The sequence below is a fragment of the Labrus mixtus genome, chromosome 5 (genome assembly GCF_963584025.1).
Source record: "Labrus mixtus chromosome 5, fLabMix1.1, whole genome shotgun sequence".
Lineage (NCBI taxonomy): Eukaryota > Metazoa > Chordata > Actinopteri > Labriformes > Labridae > Labrus > Labrus mixtus.
In genome coordinates this window covers 10,278,868-10,300,255 of record NC_083616.1, presented here as the reverse complement: position 1 = coordinate 10,300,255, position 21,388 = coordinate 10,278,868, and the positions used below count along the sequence as shown (strand labels likewise).

Sequence of the window (21,388 nt, the reverse complement as noted above, 5' to 3'; positions counted from 1 at the left end):
TATGTGTATTTATTTTATGTCTGTGTGCTGCTTTATCAATTGCTTCCATGCGTACCTGTTATTTAATTTGTTATGCTTATGTGTTCTTGTGTCTATGTTTTTGTGCTGCATTTTCCTGTATGCTTTGTAATGTTTTCTTAAATGTCATCAACCTGCCAGGGACTGCAGATGAAAATTAGCCTGCATGGCTAAATCTGGCATTTACATGTGTGACTTTGTTGCTCTTGTTAATTAATGTGCGTTGTCCCTTTTAAATAAAAATTAATTGATAGATTAATTGATAGTAACCTTAAGCATCACCTTGAAGCAACAGAGGCCGATTGTTTTTATTCCTTTATTTAAACGACTGAACATTATGGGGGTTTACATATTCGTACATGTTTCTAAATAACTATATCAGCCTGAACAAATCTAAAGCTGATGAGACAGTATGAAGCTATGCCCAACAGCTAGTGTACAGTTTAATTCATTAGACTCTTGGAAAAGCATTACAGTTTGTAGGAAATGCCAAAGATATAGGACTGGAAAAAGTAATTTTAGTAAAATAACATGACAGCAGAGACAAATCTTTGATGAGTCAAATCTTGTTCTTCTTGCTGCATGGCTCACTTCTTTCTTCCACCTCTCTCCTTCAGTGCCAAGTGAATGATGGATCCATTACTCATGTTGTAATAAGCCAGGGAGTTGGAATCCTTAATGAAAATGCCCTGTAACAAACGGAGGTGACACATGATTAGTTAATAAGTCAGACTAAAAGATTCAAGGAATGTTTAGTTTAAAAAAAAAAGTTTACCTCATACTGCAGCTTCTGTTTTCCTGCTGGCATGCCTGTGGCTTCATGGATCTTGACTTTAATAACAGACACCTAAAGAGACATTTGCACATCCATAAGAATTTATAGATGCATTGTTACTAATAAGAGAAGGAAACAACAATCCAAAGAATGCAAACCTGATCTGTGAGTGGAACAGTGAAATTCAACACTTGGCCATTCAGCTTCCATTCAGTCTTGTCCTGCATGTTGGGAACCTGTACTTTAACAGCCACAGGACCCTGAAAAGAGAGGAAACAGTTTGCTTAACGTTCAAAAAGAATATTAATGTATAAAGCCCCATTTTACTCTGTTCAAAAACATTACTTCATGTAAGCACACTAGAAACATAACATAACTTTGAAGTGGGTGCAGTCTTATCTTGGTTTGTATATTTAAAAGACAATTCATTTGACTGTAATACAAAGTCTGTATCCTGTATTTTGAATGTTGTTTGCATGTAGATCTTTCATGATGCCAATAATTTATGGACATAACCATAAACATTTTCCTGCTCAGGCAAACCTTATTTCTACGAAGAAACTCCTCTTCTGGCATAAGGTTGTCTTCCGTCTTCATCTTCTTGCTGACCGGCTCGTCCTCATGAGGTGGGGGTGGGTGGATTGGTGGTGCAGGAGCAGCGCTTGGGGGTTGTGGCACAGGAGGAGCAGGGACAAATGCTAGAGGAAAAGGCAGTTAGTTTAACTTTCACTTATATCAAAGGAGGCTTATGTTTAAAAATAAAAACACTACCTGGCAGTGATAGTTGTTAAGAAACCTATATCTTACTTGTTGGAACCACCATAGGAGGCGGTCTGGGGGCCATAAGGTGAGGTGCTGATGGTGGCATGGGGACCACATTGATGCGGGGAGCAGGAATCATGGGGGGCATCTGTGTTAAAACTTGTCCTGGGCCAAGGCGCACCACAGGAGACACAGGAGGCCTCTGCATTACAGGTACAGCAGACAGGAGAGTGGTGCGGACTTGAGGAGCCAACTGTTCACAAAGGACATATGAGTGGGTTAATTGTTAAAATCGCACACGTTTCTTTTTTCTGTATCACAGAAGAGATTTTAAACAACTCACAGAGGACGGTGGGCGTGACATCGCTGTGAGTGGAGGACCGGGTTTGGGCAACATGCCTTGAGAGGAGGCCATGGGAGGTGGGTGATGAATTTCACTGGGCTTACTTGGACCAATTTTCTCTTTAGTATCGTCTTCTCCCACCAATCCTTTGGCCTTGTGAATGGCTTCGATCTGCTCTTGCAGGGTGATGTTGGCCTGTGCAGCCTGCTGGGTACGAGCCATGCTTCCTGAGTGGCCATCCCAAGTAACCTGGAAACATGAACGTTTTTTTTTTAAGATCAAAACTGAACGGTGCCAACACATTCAGATCGGGAATTCTTCCAGTGAAATAACTGTTCCTACCTTCTCCTCCGGCTTCTGGATCTCTTCTTCACCAATCTTCTTACCAATGGCCGTCTCTTCCACACCAAAGATATCAGTACGCCTCTCCGCCAGCTGTTTCAAGCTGCTCTCGATATCCAAACCAGGAGCGTAGACTTCATCCTCCGTTTGCCGCTCTCTGATGCTGCGGTCCCTTTGCTCCAGCCAGCGTGGATCCAGCAGACCGATACGCATGTGCTCCTGCATCTTACTGGCCTGGATCTTCTCACCAGTAATTGGAGAGATGAGGTACTCATCTGGAGTTGAGATTGAGGGCTGAGGCTTGGAGGCTGTGAGGAGATTAAAGAGATAATGATAGATTATAATGAACTGTACATAGAGATGACTAAATATGCACTTAGCAATCATGACATAAAGCATGTGTTACCTTTGGGGTCGTAGTCTTTGCGAATGATAACCTGGTCTGGAGTCGGGGGCAGTGGTGGTGGCATCGGGCTGTCTGGCGGCAGAGGAGCCTTCATGCCATCATCATCATCATCAGAACCCTGAAGGAGGAGGGGGACAACGACATGTACTAAGTACTTGGTTTTTTTTAACAACAAGTTCACAAAGGGCTTGAGGATTGAAATAGGAAGTTAAGGATAAAGAACAACTAATAACCATGTCAGTTAAAATATACCGATGAAGCAGCCTCTAGTTGGGCCGGACAATTCAAGGACAATATATATTTCCTTTACTCTTACCTCATCCATGTCCTGCACTTGTGTGTCTTGATCTGGTTGTGAGGGCTGGCCTGCGTTACGAACCTCCCGTTCATCATCGTCATCCTCACTCTCAACCTCCATCTCCACCTCCTCACTCTCGCCATACTTCTCATAGCGCTCCTGGATCAGGATGCGAGCACCGAGCTCCTCAGGTGTGGTGGGTGGGGGGAAGTGGCCTAAGAAAGCAAAAACACAAAAAAGATAAATACGTTTTTCCACGGCTTAAGCCTAATATACTTCTGCACTGAATCTACGGCAGGTTCGCTCAGCCCTGTACCCATGCAGAAGCCCATGTACGTAACCTGACATGTACTTCTACAAAAATGTAACTACACATCTAAACAACACCGATCGCAAGCCCTGTGATTGGTTTGCATGGAAGCATCGTATGTCCAGAATTTACAACATTTCTGGTGTCTCTGCCATATTCAGAATTCTGCAGAAGAAAACTGCTAAAACATTATTCAGCAGCTCCAAAAACAACATTTAACGCCCAGTTTCATTTGCCGTGGTTTCTTGTACACAATAATATAGAGAATGTGGCAGATCCACAAAATGGCAATATAACTGTTCACGGTGCCAACTAGCGTTTACTAGGGAGAATAGTGCAGAGCTATGTGGACAAACCAGTGACACATATGTAGAGCTAAAGATGGCATTGACCACTGTGGCGTAGATTCAATGCAGATGTACAAACCAGGCTTTACATATTAATCAACAGGACCGTTTTGGTTTTATTACCTTGTTCGTTGGGTTGGAAATCCACCGTCTCAACCACTACAAAGTCATGCCAGTCGATTTGAGCGTAAGCTACTCTTTCTTTCTCTCTTTCCTCCTCCTCCTTCTTCCGCTCACGCTCCTGGAACTTTGCCCACTCAACACGGTACCTCACCTGGTGGAACAGTAGATTCACTGATTAACCCGAGTCACATACAATTTAATGCTTACTCTGAGAAGCAGTCACACTTTAGGAGCGTTACCTGGTCCATGACCTCTCTTGGATTCTCTGATTCTCTCTTCAGCTTGTTCAGTAGGCCTTTGGGAGGGATCAGAATCTGTAGGTTGAGGAGAAAGAAACAAGATACAGTTTAGCATTGCGCCTCCACAAGGAACAACAAAAATATCAGTATGACATCATTTGACAAGTCACCTTGGTGTACTGTTCAACCAGTTTGGTGAAGTAGTTAAAAAGGCTGTGCTGTGGCCGCAGAAAGTCAAACTGGTAGTTTCTCTGTTCCTTCTGCATGAGCTGAGTGAGAAACTGGCGGCCATTGCGAGCCACAAACTGGGCCGTGAGCTTCACAACATCCAGATCAAACGCTGAGATCGATGGAGGATCTGCAATGAACTCAAACTCAGGAGGGGGTTCTTTGGGGACCACGGTTTCTTGAATCACCTGCACCTATTGGCAAACAGAAAAAGTAAAGTTTTTATGAACACATACTTATTACATAAATTACAAGTATTCGAAAAAAAAACTAAACCAAGAGCAGACTCAAATGCAACGACTTACTTTTTGAGGAAGCTGCTGGGACTGCTGCATGGCCTGCTGCATAACCTTAGGCACAGCTGCAGATGGTTCTTGTCCTTTGCCCTCCTTAAATTCATTGACTTTGTGTCGGTAGTAGGCATGGTAGGGGTCATTTGGGTTGAGGAAATTAAATTTTGGATTGTTGATCTCATTCTGACGGATTCTTGCTTCAAACTCAGGCCCATTTCTGTGAAAACAGCAACATTTTCTCAAATCATAGTCTTAAAATCAAGTTAAGATGACGACTGTATGGAATAAAAAACAAAGGCCCCTTTTGGCCAGTCATATGCTGAGCTCTGAATCGACACATGCAAAAGCAACCAACCTGGCAACAAAGCTAGCCGTCTTGTCGACAATGTTTCGGACCTCAGGAGGTGGATATATAATACCAACGATGGGTTTAGTGGCCGGGGTTTCTTCAACTGCAGCGTCATTCTGTTGGAAATATGTAAGTTTGTAAGGCTGTATGCAAAATATACAAACATTTTCAAAAAAAAAAAGTTCATTCTAAGCTTGTACTGCAAACATAAAAACATTTTTTGGGTTCACCTAAATGGAAAATACACGTCTTGAACCATGCAGTATCAAGGCATTTTTTATGAGTTTAGTTAGAGTAATGTGATGATCATGTTACTCCATTCATCCCAAAATAACAGATGTTCAAGCCACCAATAACTTAAAAAAACGACAACTATAAGTCTCTCTGGGAATAAATATTTGTCTGTAACAGAACCTTGTAGGGAGCCATCGTCCCTTTATGGTAAAACTTTGCAACTGCTTACACTTCAAGCTTTTAGGAATAGTTTTTAAACACACGTTTCTATGCTCATAAAACGAATACACGAATGTAAATGTTTGATACTTCAATACTATACTAAACATCTCCAAATCCTGCTGCCCCAACCATTTATGGTAGTAACAGGTCTCAGCAGATATCTCAACACTCACTGTAGATGTAGAGGCTAACAACGAGCTAACCAGATGTAGATCATCTAAAATGACCCTGTATTGAAAAAGTCACGGTGACTTCAACTGTATGTTAAACTGCTCAGGTTAACCCCACAAAGCGGTGTGTTAGCTAACATTACACTGGTGATGTTAAATGAGATCTCTTGTAGCTGTATCGTCACCTTGATGTTCGGCTCCGGCTGAACTATTTGAACAGGCCCAGGCGGCATGGTGGCGTCTTCTTTGTGACAATGAAAGGTGCCTGCAAACACCCAGAAAACAAAAAAAGACTCAGTGTATTTAAAAGGAAAGCAGAATACTACAGTATACGGGAAGAATTCAATACAACAGCTAAACGCATATATTGATTATAGTTGAACACTTACTGCGTCGCGCTTTCGTTGACCCAATGGAGGCTTATTACTTCCGGAAACAAGACGCAAGGCATCATGGGACTTAGAGTACATTTGGAGGTTGTCCGGGAGATTCTAAGTCAACACGCTTCATCTCGTCCCACACTTTCACAGGCAAAAGAACTGTAAGCTTTTCAGACATGAGTCAGTTCTTGGGTCGTCAGGACTGCATCGAAAGCCTCCGGAGAGACCTCGTAGACCTTCAAGGTGCCACCGTGGACGTGTTTTCAAGAACCGGACCTGTCAGGTTCTCCTCCTGGAAGTTCCCTGATAAACTGTCCTGTAACCTGGACATGGTAGCTCTTCTGGAGCAATATGACTTCATGGCTGGAGATGAAGCATTCAGCCAACATTCCCACATTGTGTTATTGGAGCTGGTTATTGACAGGTAATACAAAACCAAAAGTTATATTTAAAAAAAAAAAAACTTCTTTAAGACTAACAGGTTTTTCTTTATTTCTCCTCTTCCCGAACAAGACTACTTCTTCTTCTGCAAAGCTTCAATGCTTATATTGAGTTTATGAGGTGTGGCCACAGGAGAGAACAAACCAATGGATGCCTGTCAGTCGGGCTTGTTGTGCGAAACTATTGGAGTAATTTAATTGAATTTTCCAAACGGGGGGTAGGAGAAAATACTTGAAATACTTACTATGCTAATTGAAATTAAATAAAACATTTTAAAATAATAACAACTACAGTTTATTGCATTTTATGCTTTTTTCTCCCATATAGGGCCCCTCTAAAGACATCACACAACAGACAAAAGCAAAAAGTACATTTGAGACAGAGGCAACATCTTCCGTTTCTCACCAATTGAGCTCAAAGAGGGATGTTTGCAGATGTTTATCCGCTGGGTCTTCCCCAAACACCATTCACAATGTACCATCTGGTCCTGCTCACAACAGCCCCCTCTACCCTAAAGCTGACAGGCACACTGTAAGCTGCCAGACAGTTGAATCGTCCCTTGTTCCCTGCGACGCATGTCATCAAGTGCAGTCTCTTTTGAGAAAAACAGGACATGCTTTTGTAGATCTGTTTCAGAGCGAGGGTCTGCCCTCCTCTCTGCAGCTCCTCCTGGGAGCTGTGGAGGACACCCTGGAGCCAGGACAGATGACAGCAACAGACGTCGTCCAGTGGGCCAATGAGCAGCTCAGAGACATGCGCCGGCTGGCAAAACATCTCCGGGATGTGCGGGGTACAGTGCAGCCTCTTACAGAGATGCTATCTGCAGCAGAAAAAGAGCTGGACGGTTTCAGGACTCAGCTGGAAAGATCACAGAAAGAGTTCAAGCAAGAGATTCAAAAACACCAAGCAAATACTGTCCAGCTGGAGTTTTCACTGCGAAAAGCACAGAGGGCAATGAATGAAACTGAGCAACGACTACATGAGGAGCAACAACAACTAAAAAGAGGTACGAAATGTCACAAATAGATATGATTGGAAATCATTGGCAATTCAATCACCATTTTCTTTTATATTTTTGCAACAGATGCTCTCTGCTTGAAGGAGAGTGTTTCCAGACTGAACGAGAAAGTAGCAGAACAGCAAGACACAATACAAGCACTTGGTAAGGACATGCCAATCTCGTGATGTTTACATTTTGCAAAATCATAAAATAAACTAATACGCCTCATTATGGCTCGTTATTTGTGGTAGAATGTGAAAATATTGTGCTGCAGGAGAAGGTGAGGAGCTTAAACATAGAGGTAGAGGCCTGTTGTAAACTACAGCAAAGGACTCAGCAGTTAGAGGGTCAAATAAAGGAAACTCAACTGCAACTTGACAAAGAGAAAGCAAAGTACCACAGCGCCTGTCGTCAGCAAGAGGTCAGTGTAAAGACACACACCAGAAAAAAAAACAGACAAACGTTATTCTGGTGGATTTTTTCACATGTTTTTTGTTGTTTTTGTTGTTCGGTAGTCAATGCAGGCAAAGCAGACATCTTTGTTAAAGAGAGTTGATGCTCTGGACGAAGAGTGTGAGGAGCTTCAGAGTCAGTTGGGAGAAAATGAGGAGAGGCAGATCGGCCTTCACAATCAGCTGCAACAGATGTCAGAGGAGAAGGAGCAAGTGCAGGCTCAGCTCACTCAGCAGCAGGTATACTGATGTTTTTTAGTACCCGATATGGCTCTATTATCTTAGTATTTGGCCTTTAATGATAATTGCTTGTGAACTCAGTAGCTGATGCTGTAATTCTTCTTCTCCACCAGGACCTGTGTTCAGAGCTGCAAAAGGAGAAGCAGACTCTAGAAACACACATAAGCGAGCTGAAGAAGAGTGTGACCGAGCTGGAAGAAGGCACACAAGCTTTAAGAGAGAGGGAGAGACTGTTGGTGGCCTTCCCCGAGCTCAGCCCTCTGGCTCAGAACCAACCACAGAGTAAGAGATGATTTAATGTTTGTCTATAGGATCATACCATCATCACTGACCGACATTTCCTGAATGTATGTTTGAAAACTTGCTCTGTTTGCACTCCCCCTGTAGAGCATCAGTGTAGTGTTTATTGTATTGTGTAATTATAAATTGTGTATTGTGTTATTGTGTAAATTGTTTTTTTTAGTGAATGCTTTACGTATCTTTTAATTTTTAACATCTCGTTCATCGCATGTCTTCAAGGTACAGGAAATGTACTTATGGATATGGAGCGACAGCTGCATGCAAATAACATTCGTATCAAAGTTCTGGAGCAGGAAAACGCCACGCTGCACACCAGCCTCTTAAAACTGAGGGAAAGAGTACAAAATAACAACACAAGGGTAGGACATATGGATATTTGTAAGCCTGAAAAATGTGAAAAATGTACTTGTGGTTTTGAGGATGTTTATTTGGATCATAGAAAACTGTGTTAAAGCTATTACTTTTTACCCAAAGGAAGCCTCACCTCAGCATACATGGAGCTTCCCTCTGCCAAACACTCACACAGAAGAAAAACAACAAACTCACCTGACACAAATGCAGACGACGTCATTGTAAGTGAAATGTGTTCAAATGTTTATTAATTATTAATCATCACGCTGGGTTTCCAGTATTGACTTTATTCCTTCTTTGTGCCACAGGCAGAGCTACAGCGCAGCATGGATGGGATGCAGTAACAGAGGGAAGGAGGCCAAACGAGGAGGAAGTGGTCCGGAGTCAGCTGCGGCAGGGGATCAGGTGTCTACTGCTTCTGCCGCCCCCTCGTCACTGCAACTCCACCTTCAGACCCTCCACCTCAACACGGACTCCACTGCTGCAGCTAAAAGCAACACAAAGACACGCAGTAGCTTTCTCCTTGCTCACTCCAGGAGCTCAAATCAGAGGAGAAAATGAAACTGAATGCAAACAAAGAAAAGACTGAATTTCAATCACAGGAAGACAGTTTTGTATTAGGAATCTTTGAAAAACATTAGCCAACCCTACATGAATATGTCTTTTTGTACAACATAACACAATGACTCTGATATAATTGTAATCTGGCATTGTCATAATGTACACTTTCAACAGTGTGCAAACAGTTATCACTTCTTTTTTCATCAAGTAAAGTTGCAATAACCTCACTGTGTATATACAGACTTTAATTTTACTGCTGTTGAAACAGGGCGTTGATGGTTTTGTCATATTAGGTTTCCTGATATATGATCTGCTTCTCAAACTGGCCTGCCGGTATCTGAATAGGAAGCCCAGACAGCAGATGAGTCACATGATTCAGAGTAAATTGGGCATTTTGTAACATCTTAAATGTCACACAAATACTGACACGGAGACAGACGTTTTGTAGCCCTAAGTGCTTACTGACGAGGAAGGGGAGAGGGAGTTTCCATGGAGACGCGAGAGCTCACAGGATCCGTGCTCTGCTGAATCACTAGAGACCTTTTAGTTCATGCCCTTGAGGATAATCTGTCAGTGAATCCATAATACTGCACTAAAGACACCGGATGTAGATCAGTGGGACGGTTGGGACTTTTTATTTGTCATTTTTGTGTGTCACTACACATTATGAGGTTTGTTTTTGAGGCTGTAATTTGAGATGTCACAAGCTCATTTGTGTAATATGAGTCCAATTTGGAGCCTCAAGAGACTTTGCTTGTGTCAATGTTGTTTCAGTGAAACACATTTTCTATTTGTTCTTCTATCGCTCTGTCTTCATAGAAGAGTTGTGCTCTGCAAACACCTGACTATAATATCTAATTTTACACTCTTATCCCTCACCTATACTAACTGAATGAACTCCTGAGGTATTGTTCATTCACTTTAATGACAGCCCCTGACCTGAGGGTTGATCCCTAAATTGGGTTAACGATACAGCTGTGTCACCAAGCATGAAATTAAAGCCAGTGAAAGATTTGGCAGTAAGAAGAATCAGAAGAACATTGGCATTTAGTCTCAATAATCAAGAGCAGAAAATGTGAGCTCTAAACTATGTTGAGTATTAGACGATGATGCCTTTTCTATTGAAGAGATGTTTTAGAGAAGATAAAGAGATTTAGAGAAGATAAAGAGATTTTTTTTTGTTCTGTGCAGCAAAAAAAGTAGCACACTCAACTGTAATACAATATTTCAGGTGCATGACAGCAACAAGACTAAACAGAGACAAAAAAAAGTCAGCACACTAAATGTCCAGTGTACAGATCAACAAAGGACGCTTTTCAGCACAAGGCCTTCTTCAGCATTTAGAAGGACGTTTAGTGAGCTGACTTTTTTGTCTCTCTTTTTATTCTTCTGTGCCTTAAAAAAACCCCGAATTCAATTAAATGACCAACTTGGCTTAATGAAAGGTTTAAAGAGGAAAATACTCTTAATGGCTGCAAGAATATTTCATGTATGCATTGTATAAGAAAATGGACTAACACATTTAATGAGTTACATACTGTACAACATCAATGTCTACATGGCCAGACATCTGACCATTTACAGACGCTTGAGTATACTGTAGACTAGCTTATCTAATGAAACAATTATTAAAGTGATTCACACAGATTTAAAAACTGTGACTTTAATAAAACGAGAAATAATAGAACTGCGTGAGTGTGAGTTCTTTGCCGTCTGCTTGGTGTGTCAGGGCCTTAATATGATAGTTGTTAGGCCTATAAGTTTGTCATACGTGGGTAAAGAATACCAGAACTAAACCATAATCAAACCTACCAAGGCTGGTTTAATGTAGTAACTGTGCTACTCATGACACAGAAACTAGTATTTTAAACTCTGCAAATCAAAGCTACATTTAAAAGAAAAAACAAAACAACCTCTCTTTAGCAATTTCCATACTATTTTCATAACTGATAGGATGTAATTGGAGTGAGGTAAAACAGATAGACTAATGTCACAATTCAGATTTTTGTAAATGCTGCTTCAAAACATTTATTTCAATAGTAACACGTCTTTTGAATCTTATGCAGACATACAATATAACAGAAAGATTTGATAACTTAATGTGCAAGTATAGAGTACAATAATATCCAGAAGTACGAAAAGAGATCATTTATACCTGTGCTCCACGTAGCACAAAAAGAGACAAGGGAAAGAGGTGGGCGCACGATCAGCTTTAAAAAAAAGCACCGCAGAATCAAGATATGTCACTTATCCTGACTTCAAAAGCAAAACTGTGACACAAAATAATCAGACAGAAGTTCTCAGTGTGCAAAGTTGTACAAAAATCCTCTCAAACAGACTTCTTTTTTTTTTTTAAATGATGCCTTACATCCTCCTGTACTTTCTGGACCATGTTAGTGTTTTGGTTCATCAATTACAAAGCGTGAGTTTGTAAAAAATCAAATGAAACAGACAAATGATAAATAAAATAACTAAATTACTAGGATTGTGTGCTTAAACTTTGGATTTCAGTCTACATCTATAACAACACGTTTAAGGCCATTGGTTTCTTATGCAACACATGCAAACAAAAGCTCAAATGAATACAAACAAAAATCATTGGGATCATTTCTATATGTTATAAAAGAAAAGCGTTGCGTCTGCTCAGTGAAGCTGTTGTTTATTTGTGTAGACTGTGGGAATGTTATCTGTTCTCACTCTTGTGATGTTGTCTAATCTAGGTCAGGCTGCCGGCTGGCGACACGGACTGCAGCAAATCTGCAGGGATTACGGAGGCCTCGGAGAGACGAAGCCCATCCCAGTTTACCATGACAACCAATATCTGTTAGCCCGCCAATATATTGTACCCTGTTAGTGAAGGTTTTTAATGGGATAGATTTGTGCTTACCTTTTATATCAAATAATCTAAAAACTTCTCAAGTAATCTCTGGAAATTGGTCATTTGACAGTTAAATAGAATTAAAATGATTCATGTGCTTTTATTTGTAATCTTATTTCAAGCATGAAAGAGTGCTGGTCTCTAGATGAGCGTGAGAAACAACTGCAAAAATTAGTGACACAAAAAAAACGAAAGGGGTCATGGGATGAGATTAAGGAGATTAAGAGAAGCACTGCAGTGATGTTCAGACACTTAAAAAGGTGAACGGTAATTACTGATGATGACTTATAGAGGTTAATGCATGAAATAAATAACACAGACACAAAAAAACATCAGCGGCAGCCACAGAAAAAAGAAACATTTAAGCTAATGAGATCTGTACAAAAGAACAATAGTGTTGGTAGAAAAATAAATACACATTTTAGAATATGGGATTAATTCATCTTTTAGAAATCGTTGTAATACGAGAGAAAAGAATCTGAGAAGGCAAAAATGTAACTCAAAAGAATGTGTGCTCTGCTTAAATGACAACACATGCTTACTATGCTCAAAACGGTGCAGTGGGGTTTTCATGATTTGCAGCTCCAGATATGTGTCTATAATCCTACACTGAGTTTAATTAAGTCAAATATTGTTGTTACAAAGAAGACACTGACCACATGGGTTCTGAAAAATCAGTCAACGTCGCAGAAAAGAGAGCTGGTCTTAAAGGTTCTAACACAACTTCGATGCTCAGAGTTTACAGGACAGTAATATAGCTCTCTACTGTACATTCGAGTATTACAAGATATACAAATATGCTTCACAAAGAGACAGAGAGCGTGCATCCCATCCTGTGGTGTGCTAACACCTGCAGAGAAACGAGAACAAAGTGTGGCAGGCTAAGGGGAGTGAGATACAGAGAGTACAGTAATAATGGTACAGCCTATGAGTGTGACACAACAGATGATACCAGGCAGCAGTAAGAACTTTGTTTGGTCACACATCATCTCTTTCCTGTGTAGTCCTCAGCTGGCGGGGCAGCCGGGGAGCTGGTGAGGAGGGTCGAGGGGTCCACCTGTCCATCGGGCTGGACGGACTGCACTGTCTCTACTAGACTGCCGCTGGGTAGTACCACATATCGTGCAGCCATGTCTTTGGGCTGCAGCTCCCGCATGCCCTCCTTACTGTGCCAGATCCCGTAGCCAAAATACACAAAGAGACCTGGGAAAGGAACAGAAAGGAACACCTGAAACTGGCATGACTCAAAGCTTAAGTGTGGGCATGCAGTGCCAAGCTAGGCAGTGAGAAAAGTGTTTCCATTAGGGATGCAAAGTTTGTTTGCAATGTTACGGTTATTTAAAATGTATCCTGTACAGGAGAAAGCAATGTATCTGTGTATAAAAAACACATACAATGAAAATAGGTTGGATGTTTAAATTATATTTGGATCGTTTTATTGTATTGACAAACATGAGAAGAATGAGTTGCTGGCATGCTGTCTCTACTCAGAAATGATGGTGTTTACCATCAATAGCATGGTCAGTTTTAGTTTAAAATCTCAAAGGTTTACGGTGCTAGCATGCTGGCATTTGATAGTAAACAACAAAAAATACAGTTTGTAATCATTCTCGCTAATGTTAGTCATTAACTAAATTATTGTATAAAATGTTATTTTGGAGTGATGACCGCCTTTAGATAAACAGTCAGAGATACCAGGGTTCATCAAGAGGGGAGGGTGAATCTACCAAATGTCATGGCAATCTATCAAATTGATGATGTCACTGTACATTATTTGTTGCATATTTATGTCTGCCCAAAAGTTGTGGACTGGCAGACAAACATATCCTTGTTGGAAGTTGGTTAGATGTATTATAGTGAGTGAAATCCAGTGCTTTTAAAAAAAAAATCTATTTGGTCCTTTCTTACTCTAAAATTGGATCATATGAAGAAATCCCCCCCTTTTTTTTTCTTTAAAGGTAAGTGGTCCTTCACATCAAGGGAAAGGCTTACTATAGGCTCTGCCAAGTCTAATACTCAGTGTGCGTGCATCTTGTTAACTTGTTGCAGTCTGACAGCCGGGTTTAAATGGTTTACTGGTCCAGATGAGCCTTAGGTTAATGAAGCTAATCATGTCCCCCCCCCCCCCCCATCCTTTTACTGGCAGGGCAACTCTGTCTGACCAGAACCTCACAGGGTTGCTGACTAAAGGGAAAGCTTTCTCTTTTCCCAGTGAGAACAGAAAATGTTTAATGTGATGATGTAACACTCAAGTACATTAGGTTTCCTAGCAACAGACGTCAGATGTTTATGTCAGCTGTTGTATTCCAGTGTATTCCAGCTACTTTCTCAGTAACACATTAAAACCAAGGGTTGAGTAGTCTGCTTGAAATAAACATTACGACTTAACGAAACAACATGCAAGAAAGAATGTTTATGTAGAGGGGAAGACAGAAACATTTTATCTGGTCACCATTTTAAATGTGTCTGTACTGTAGGAAAAGTTGTGAAAAACTATAAACTACTACAGAAGTTCTTTTGTTGTGATCTTACCTATAGCGATCCACACTGCGAATCGAACCCAGGTCAGAGGGCTGAGCTTCATCATGAGAAACACATTTATGAGGATACTTGCACCTGGAGTCAACGGAACCAAAGGAACCTAAAACACACAAATCACAGTCATATACCAACCATGGACTGTTTGCATGAGAAATCCACTTACATTAAAAGACAGCAGAATTCAATCATTAAATGACATGGGCCACCCCCCTGGACATAACATATGTGCACTAGTTGTAAAAAAACAATAAAGGTGCTCACCTGGAATGTTTTGCTGTTGGTTTGTGGCTCGTGGAGCCATATGAGCACCAAACTTACAACAAAAGCTAAACTGAAAATCACCAGCAACATTGTGAAACTCCACACTGGCAGCTGCAGCTGCTTCTGTCCAAATTCCAGGACAGCACAGAAAGACACTGAGCTAACAATCAGAGTCAGCACGCAGAAGGCCACCACCTCGCCCGGCTCACAATCCCCCATCAGCCTTCCCAGGTATGGTTCCCAATACGCCTTTAGCTGCCCCACTCCTCTCCGCTCTGTGGTTTTCTGCCTCTCCACCAGCTGGAGTTTGTCAGAGAAGGACTCATACTGCTTCAGCTCCCCACTGTCCTCAGTTATGGTCTGAGACTCCGACAGTGCAGGAGACGGCCCAGCGATGGGGTTGGGAGATGTCGAAGCGGTTCCCTTGCTGCTGGGTTTCTCAGGCTGGAAGCGCAGCACGATGACGCTTGCTGCCACAAAGGTGTAGGCCAGGAGGGTGCCAATGGACAAAAACTGAACCAATGCTTCCAGGTCAAAGATGAGAGCCATGGTGGACATGAGGAAGCCAAACACCAATATAGCAATGACGGGGACTTTAGTGGTGGGGTTGACTCGAGCAAAAATACTGAAAAAGAGCCCATCTTCAGCCATGGCGTACACGATCCGAGGGAGGGAGAAGAGATTACAGAGCAGCACAGTGTTCATGGCTAGAAAAGGGAACAGAGATTCATTATCAGACATGTACTGCAATGACAAACAAGAGCAATTTAACCTCAATCAATAAATGAGTACATTATATAAAGATGGGTCCAAAATTATAACATAATTAATCTTATGACTCTTAACAGAAGAGCAGATCCAAAAGACTATGTTCTTTTAGTTAGAGTGACCCAGCACTTGGTAACATTGAGATGTAAACAGGCAGAAACCTCGAGCAGAACCCGACATGTAGGTGGACAGCCATCTGCCTTAAACTGTATTTTTCAATAAGTCGACACTCACCGCAGATGGAACCAACTGCCACAACAATCCCAGCCCAGCTGTAGCCTCGACGGAAGAAAGCGTCTGCCAGAGCCGAGTTTGGGTCCAGCGTGTGCCAGGGTACCATCAGAGTGAGCACCGTCGAGACAAGGATGTAAGCCGTTGCTGCTAGTCCGAGTGAGATCGCTGTTGCAATGGGAACAGCTTTCTGTGGGTTCTTTGCCTCCTCGCTTGAGGACGCGATCACGTCGAAGCCCACAAATGCGTAGAAGCACGTGGCTGAGCCTGCGAGTATTCCAGATAAACCAAATGGTGCAAAACCTCCTTCTTTCTGGCTCCAGTTGACTGGTTCTGCCAGGATAAAGCCAAAGATGAGGATGAAAACAATGACTGCCATACTGATAACGGAGAAGATGTGGTTGAGGTAAGAGGACACTTGAACTCCGAAGGAAATGAAGAACGAGGCAACTATTAGGATCCCTGCTGCAAGGACGTCGGGGTAATGGGCAAGAAAGGGAACGTTCCACTGCATTATGTGGGTCTCTGTGAAGTTCTGGATAGCGTGGTTAAAAATGGAGTCCAGGTAGCCGCTCCAGGCCCGTGCCACAGCAGCTCCACCAATCATGTTCTCCAGTATCACATTCCAGCCAATGAGAAAGGCCCAAATCTCTCCCACCGAGACGTAGGTAAACATGTAGGCAGATCCTGTTTTTGGGATACGAGCTCCAAACTCTGCATAACAAAAGGCTGCCAGAAGAGAAGCGAACCCTGCGAAAAGGAAGGAAATGATGACAGCAGGCCCGACCATGTCTTTAGCCACCGTTCCTGTCAGGACATACAGGCCAGAGCCCACCATGCCCCCAACTCCCAGCAAAGTCAGGTCCAGGGTGGAGAGGCAGCGTTTCAGCGACGTGGCCATCATGTCGTCATCCAGCGTCTTCAGCCGGTTCAGTTTCTGACAAAGTCGCACTGCTGGGGTGCAGCCACTTGGACAGGTTGCCATAGTGACAGAGTATGACAGTCCAGCTAGGCAGGATGGTGTAGTAACAGTCACACTGGATCCATTAGCTGTCTAGGAAGCTGACCTGCAGGACAAAAGTGTACTTCAGTTCTTGGTGTTGTTGTTATACCAACCTGATAGACAATACAATCAATACTAAGCCAATCATCTTCCAGTATTGGCCACCATATATAAAGGAAAGTTTCCTAATTTTGTAAAAAAAAAAAAAAAAAAACCCCCACGAAAACCTAACAAGGCATATTGTTAAATTTAATCAAATAAATCAATTTATTTTGTTTGATAAATAGCATTTATTTTTAAATTTGAATCCAAACAGAACCAATTGTTGCTTTCTGACTGCAATAGCCTAAGCTGTGACTCTTTTCCTTTTTAGTAAACAAAATAAAAGCTTGGTTACTGGCAGGAATCCATGTAAAATAAATAAAAACATTGATAGAAAGTATTGATATACATGTTTAGCCTGTGTCTTTAAATGATGAGATTTTGCTAAGAGGTGTGTGACACTGGAAACTCATCACTCACTACAGCTCAGGCAGTCCACGTCATCTTAAAGGTCTGCGGTGCGCTCGTATATGAAATAAAACCTTTAAAATCGGTACCCGCTTAAGAAATGGAAGGTGTGGGCCTACAATTCATTTATTTTACTGCCAAGAGTAGGCTACCTTCAGACATCCCATCCGTTGTTTCCTGGTACAGGCGGTGCAACATCCCGATTCGTGCGCTGTCGGCATATGGCGACCACAGGATGCCTCCTTTGTAATTACGTAACATTTTATCCCTCTAGCAATAATAAAATTACTGTCGTAAACTGCACGACTCTTTTACACTACATTCGCATTCAGTGACATTTGACACAATACAGACCGTGCAGGTAAGAGGCGAGGAAACCAATCGTCGTTTGAATGCCAAATTAATAATTTATGACAAAATGGAAACGGGCTCAAATAGAGGATTGTTAGTGGGCTATTATAGTTCTCCTTCCTGGATGTGTTGGATATGGAGAGCGATATCGCAGTCTTAATGTAGGAGGGTAAGTTCACTGGGTTTCCTTTGTCAAATATAAAATCAAATATAAATTCTAACAGAAAAAGACAACAAATGATATTATCTCATACCGTTGTTTTCCAGGGTGTATCATCTGTGCCGCAGTTTCGGTGCTGTTAGAAGTTGTCGGGCTGCATCGTCTGATGATGGAGCAGAAGGTGCACCGAGGAATAAAACCTGCACAGCCTGGACTGTTTCTTAAAGAGACAGTCACCTCTATAGTCCTGATGATTGGGGCTTTCCCGCTGCGCCCCACCCATTACACAGCAGAACAGATCCTGTTCATAAATAGGCTGATCGGATCTCAATATGGATCAAACACTTTAGAATGAGAGAGAAAAAAATCTTAATCTGATTAGAGTTGATCACGTTATACATCTTTACGTATGATCACGATATATGTGATGTGCTGCTCAAAACTCTTTTGTATGATTGGATTACCATAGTACAGTGGGATTATTCTAAACCCAGCACAATAATTCATTTCAGGAATCAAATGTAATAAGACTTTAAACTAGTCAAACAATAGTTCACAACTTTTGTATTAAAAATTTGTGTTAAAAATGTATTTAAAATAATCTAACAATCACCTGTCAATATCAAATATTTTCTTTTTATTTCTTCAATGACTCCCCTATTTTCAGAGGCGGCTTACATGTTATTAGTAATATATTCCCAAATCCAGGCACGTTTTAGCACAACTCTGAACTGAGTGGTGTAATCAGCATCATCAAAGCAGCATTGCGGGTAAGATCATCATATGTTCTGGTTGTACTTTACAAACCTCCCATGACCCCATGGTACATCACTGACGACGCCTTCAGGTTGTCCCACCAAGTGTATTATACAAAAATATATATATTTATCATCTAGGAGGGAAGGACAAACAAAGTTGATCATGTCGCACACAGCAGGCCTGGATTTGACAGTATTTCTTTGAAGGGGGAAACAGCAACACATTGGTTCTGTAGTTTTATTATCGACCTAGCTGCAGCTGGAAGCTTTATTTACAAGGAACCCTAACCCTAAAATATAAACTTCAATCTTCTACAGAACTAATATCTCTTTAATTTGTCACAAAGACAAAGATATTTTAAGTCACTTTTAAAAAACTACCAATGGAACCAACCATACCCTGGTTGTGTTTTTACTGTATGCCATATTGGTTCAAGTGTGTTTTGTTGTCTATTTATGTGGGAAATAAGGCATTAACCAACACAAAAACATGTCAAATGTGAAGGGATATAGGTTCGATAGTTTTCACCCTTTTTATCAAAACAACCAAACAAACTTAGCAATAGAGTATAATAGATTACAAAAATAATCCTTTATTAAAAAATGAGTAATTAATCAAAACAAATTTAAATAAATAAAAAATAGTTTGTTCAAAATACAGCTGGAAAACTGGACTTAACAGATTTACACCTTTTCCTTTTTACAAATTTGAAATTAGCTCTTCCAAAAACTGTGTTGATTTCTTAAAAGGCATCAGGAGGGATTTTTATGGAGACCAGCTCACTGCAGAAGAGTCATCCATGCTTCAGCCCTCTGTGTCTTTACGCAACACAATGACCTACTTCTGTTGAATTAGAGGAGGAGCCTGCTCTCTCAATACTCTTAATAAATATTGATATAATGCATCTTAACAGGAACACATTGTGTGATATAGCATTTAAAACTTCATTGACAAACTGGCCTCTTCCCTCTTACTCCAACACTAAATAAGAATACCTTTCCTGCAGGTCTATATGGTGAAAATAACACTCTTATACAAGCAATCAAACATTTCCTGAACAAAGACGATCACCACATGTTGAATCTCATAGTTACAGGAATGTCTGCGTACTCCGTCTGTGGGCTTTGCAGGATTTTTTTCATCTCTTCTGGTGAAATAAGGCATGTTTCTCACATGACCCCAGTCTGCGACTCCTTCTGTTGTAGTTTGAGTATCAATTCAAGGAGGTTCATCTGCATTGTCAGTTCCTGAATTAAAACACAACATTCAAAACCAATCAGTAAGAACAAACATCGCCATCTACTGGATATTTGCCTGAATCACAAAGTGAATCGTGTGCATTTTAATTAGAGTGAGTTGATATGTGTAGACATTAACCTGAGGATTAGTGGTGATGTAAAATCCAGGGACTCCCGCCTTTTCCAGGGTGTTCTGCTGATCTATCACTTTCTGATCCATTTCTGCTACAATCTTCTTATCCATCATTTTTTGTTCCTCTCGCACGCGGATTTCCAGAGCCTGATCACAAAACATACAACTATTAGAAGAATCAGAATCAGATTTATTGGCCAGGTATGCTTACACACAAGGAATTTAACTTTGGTGAACTGTGCTCTCGTATGTACAGGTACAACATTAAATATCAACAATAAACATAATAAGAAAAGACTAATATTTACATGACTAAACATGAAACAGTGCAGTGGTGAATAGTGCAAACTACTTAGAAAACCATACATGAAGAGGAAATATCTTACCTCCAGCTCTGCTTGTTGGTTTGATTTGAGAAGTGCAAGGTTGTGAGACTTGCATGACTGCAGAGCTTCTTTATGTTTCCTTAAAAGATCTTGTTTGAGTGCTAAACACAAGAGCAATCATCAGTCAGGCATCACACTGACATTTACATTTACAACCCTGCAGAGTGCCAATTCAAACAGACACGTTAGGTTACTCGTACAACTTTTTAATTCAAATTAAAAACATTAATTGAATTATCTCAATTCAAAAGCTTTTTCATTTTATTTGATTAAAAAAAAAACAATACTGGCAACAGTTCTAGGCTTGCTTTTTCGGGTCAAATGAAATGTTCTCCACTGTTTCACTTGTGTTTACAAAAAGCAGTGCACCAACCTTGGTGTTCACAGTGCAGCTTCTGCCTCTGGTTATAAAGGTTTTTCTCTGTCAGATGCTGAATATCGAGGAGCCCCTGCACAATCTCATAAACCGTGCCATCAATGAGTGCCAGAGCCAAGTCACTCAGCGTGTTGTAGGACAGGCGCTGCTGGAAGGAGCTACAAATGAAACAATCACAAGGATGAAGTAACATGTCGATTTAACTACAGCAGCAGGTACAACGAAGTCTTCCCTGGAGTTAAGACAACTTTACCTTGGTAAATCTTTGACTAAAGTTTGCAGTTCTGATAATAAGTAGTAATGTCTTTCTTGTTGTTTGGTGGGATCACCGACGATGACTCCGGGGTAACCATCCATCTCCTCAGTGAACAAATTTACCCAATTTTATAATTAAAATTATCCAGAAAAAAAACAATACAGCTATTTATTGGGGACTAGCTGGAACTAAACATTTCAATGAGTTATCAAAATGCAGTCAACCGTTTCCATAATACGCGTACTTTTAGAACAGGCTTGTTCCCTTGTTTATAAGCTGTGAGGACCCCAGGCTGGTGGCTGCCGGAATGCCTGACTGTAATAAAACATGCAATGCCTAGAATACACACTGGG

General features: G+C 41.1%; 4 protein-coding genes across 4 annotated transcripts; 1 reads left to right on the top strand and 3 right to left on the bottom strand.

Annotated features, from left to right (window-relative positions):
• Nucleotides 1-320: 320 nt before the first annotated feature.
• On the bottom strand, nucleotides 321-5,893 carry sf3a1 (splicing factor 3a, subunit 1). The gene is made up of 16 exons (XM_061037709.1): nucleotides 5,849-5,893; nucleotides 5,645-5,724; nucleotides 4,840-4,949; nucleotides 4,497-4,701; nucleotides 4,134-4,385; nucleotides 3,964-4,038; nucleotides 3,725-3,875; nucleotides 2,963-3,159; nucleotides 2,647-2,764; nucleotides 2,241-2,548; nucleotides 1,899-2,147; nucleotides 1,601-1,808; nucleotides 1,337-1,491; nucleotides 952-1,053; nucleotides 794-865; nucleotides 321-707 (listed from the first exon to the last, which is right to left on the bottom strand). Exons 2-16 carry the CDS (start codon nucleotides 5,690-5,692, stop codon nucleotides 606-608), a joined length of 2,352 nt encoding a protein of 783 aa, XP_060893692.1. The 5' UTR covers nucleotides 5,693-5,724; nucleotides 5,849-5,893; the 3' UTR covers nucleotides 321-605.
• Nucleotides 5,894-5,896: 3 nt separating this feature from the next.
• ccdc157 (coiled-coil domain containing 157) lies at nucleotides 5,897-9,411 on the top strand. The gene is made up of 10 exons (XM_061037711.1): nucleotides 5,897-6,263; nucleotides 6,353-6,497; nucleotides 6,608-7,286; nucleotides 7,365-7,442; nucleotides 7,532-7,701; nucleotides 7,796-7,972; nucleotides 8,086-8,254; nucleotides 8,492-8,631; nucleotides 8,747-8,844; nucleotides 8,932-9,411. Exons 1-10 carry the CDS (start codon nucleotides 6,016-6,018, stop codon nucleotides 9,182-9,184), a joined length of 2,157 nt encoding a protein of 718 aa, XP_060893694.1. The 5' UTR covers nucleotides 5,897-6,015; the 3' UTR covers nucleotides 9,185-9,411.
• Nucleotides 9,412-11,196: 1,785 nt separating this feature from the next.
• slc7a4 (solute carrier family 7 member 4) lies at nucleotides 11,197-18,133 on the bottom strand. Its single transcript, XM_061037708.1, has 5 exons — nucleotides 17,982-18,133; nucleotides 15,867-16,930; nucleotides 14,865-15,571; nucleotides 14,595-14,703; nucleotides 11,197-13,265 (listed from the first exon to the last, which is right to left on the bottom strand). The coding sequence occupies exons 2-5, from the start codon at nucleotides 16,846-16,848 to the stop codon at nucleotides 13,048-13,050; spliced, it is 2,016 nt and encodes a 671-aa protein (XP_060893691.1). The 5' UTR covers nucleotides 16,849-16,930; nucleotides 17,982-18,133; the 3' UTR covers nucleotides 11,197-13,047.
• Nucleotides 18,134-19,027: 894 nt separating this feature from the next.
• On the bottom strand, nucleotides 19,028-21,334 carry dgcr6 (DiGeorge syndrome critical region gene 6). Its single transcript, XM_061037722.1, has 5 exons — nucleotides 21,033-21,334; nucleotides 20,777-20,937; nucleotides 20,404-20,504; nucleotides 20,024-20,164; nucleotides 19,028-19,893 (listed from the first exon to the last, which is right to left on the bottom strand). Exons 1-5 carry the CDS (start codon nucleotides 21,134-21,136, stop codon nucleotides 19,816-19,818), a joined length of 585 nt encoding a protein of 194 aa, XP_060893705.1. The 5' UTR covers nucleotides 21,137-21,334; the 3' UTR covers nucleotides 19,028-19,815.
• Between the last annotated feature and the right edge of the window lie 54 nt (nucleotides 21,335-21,388).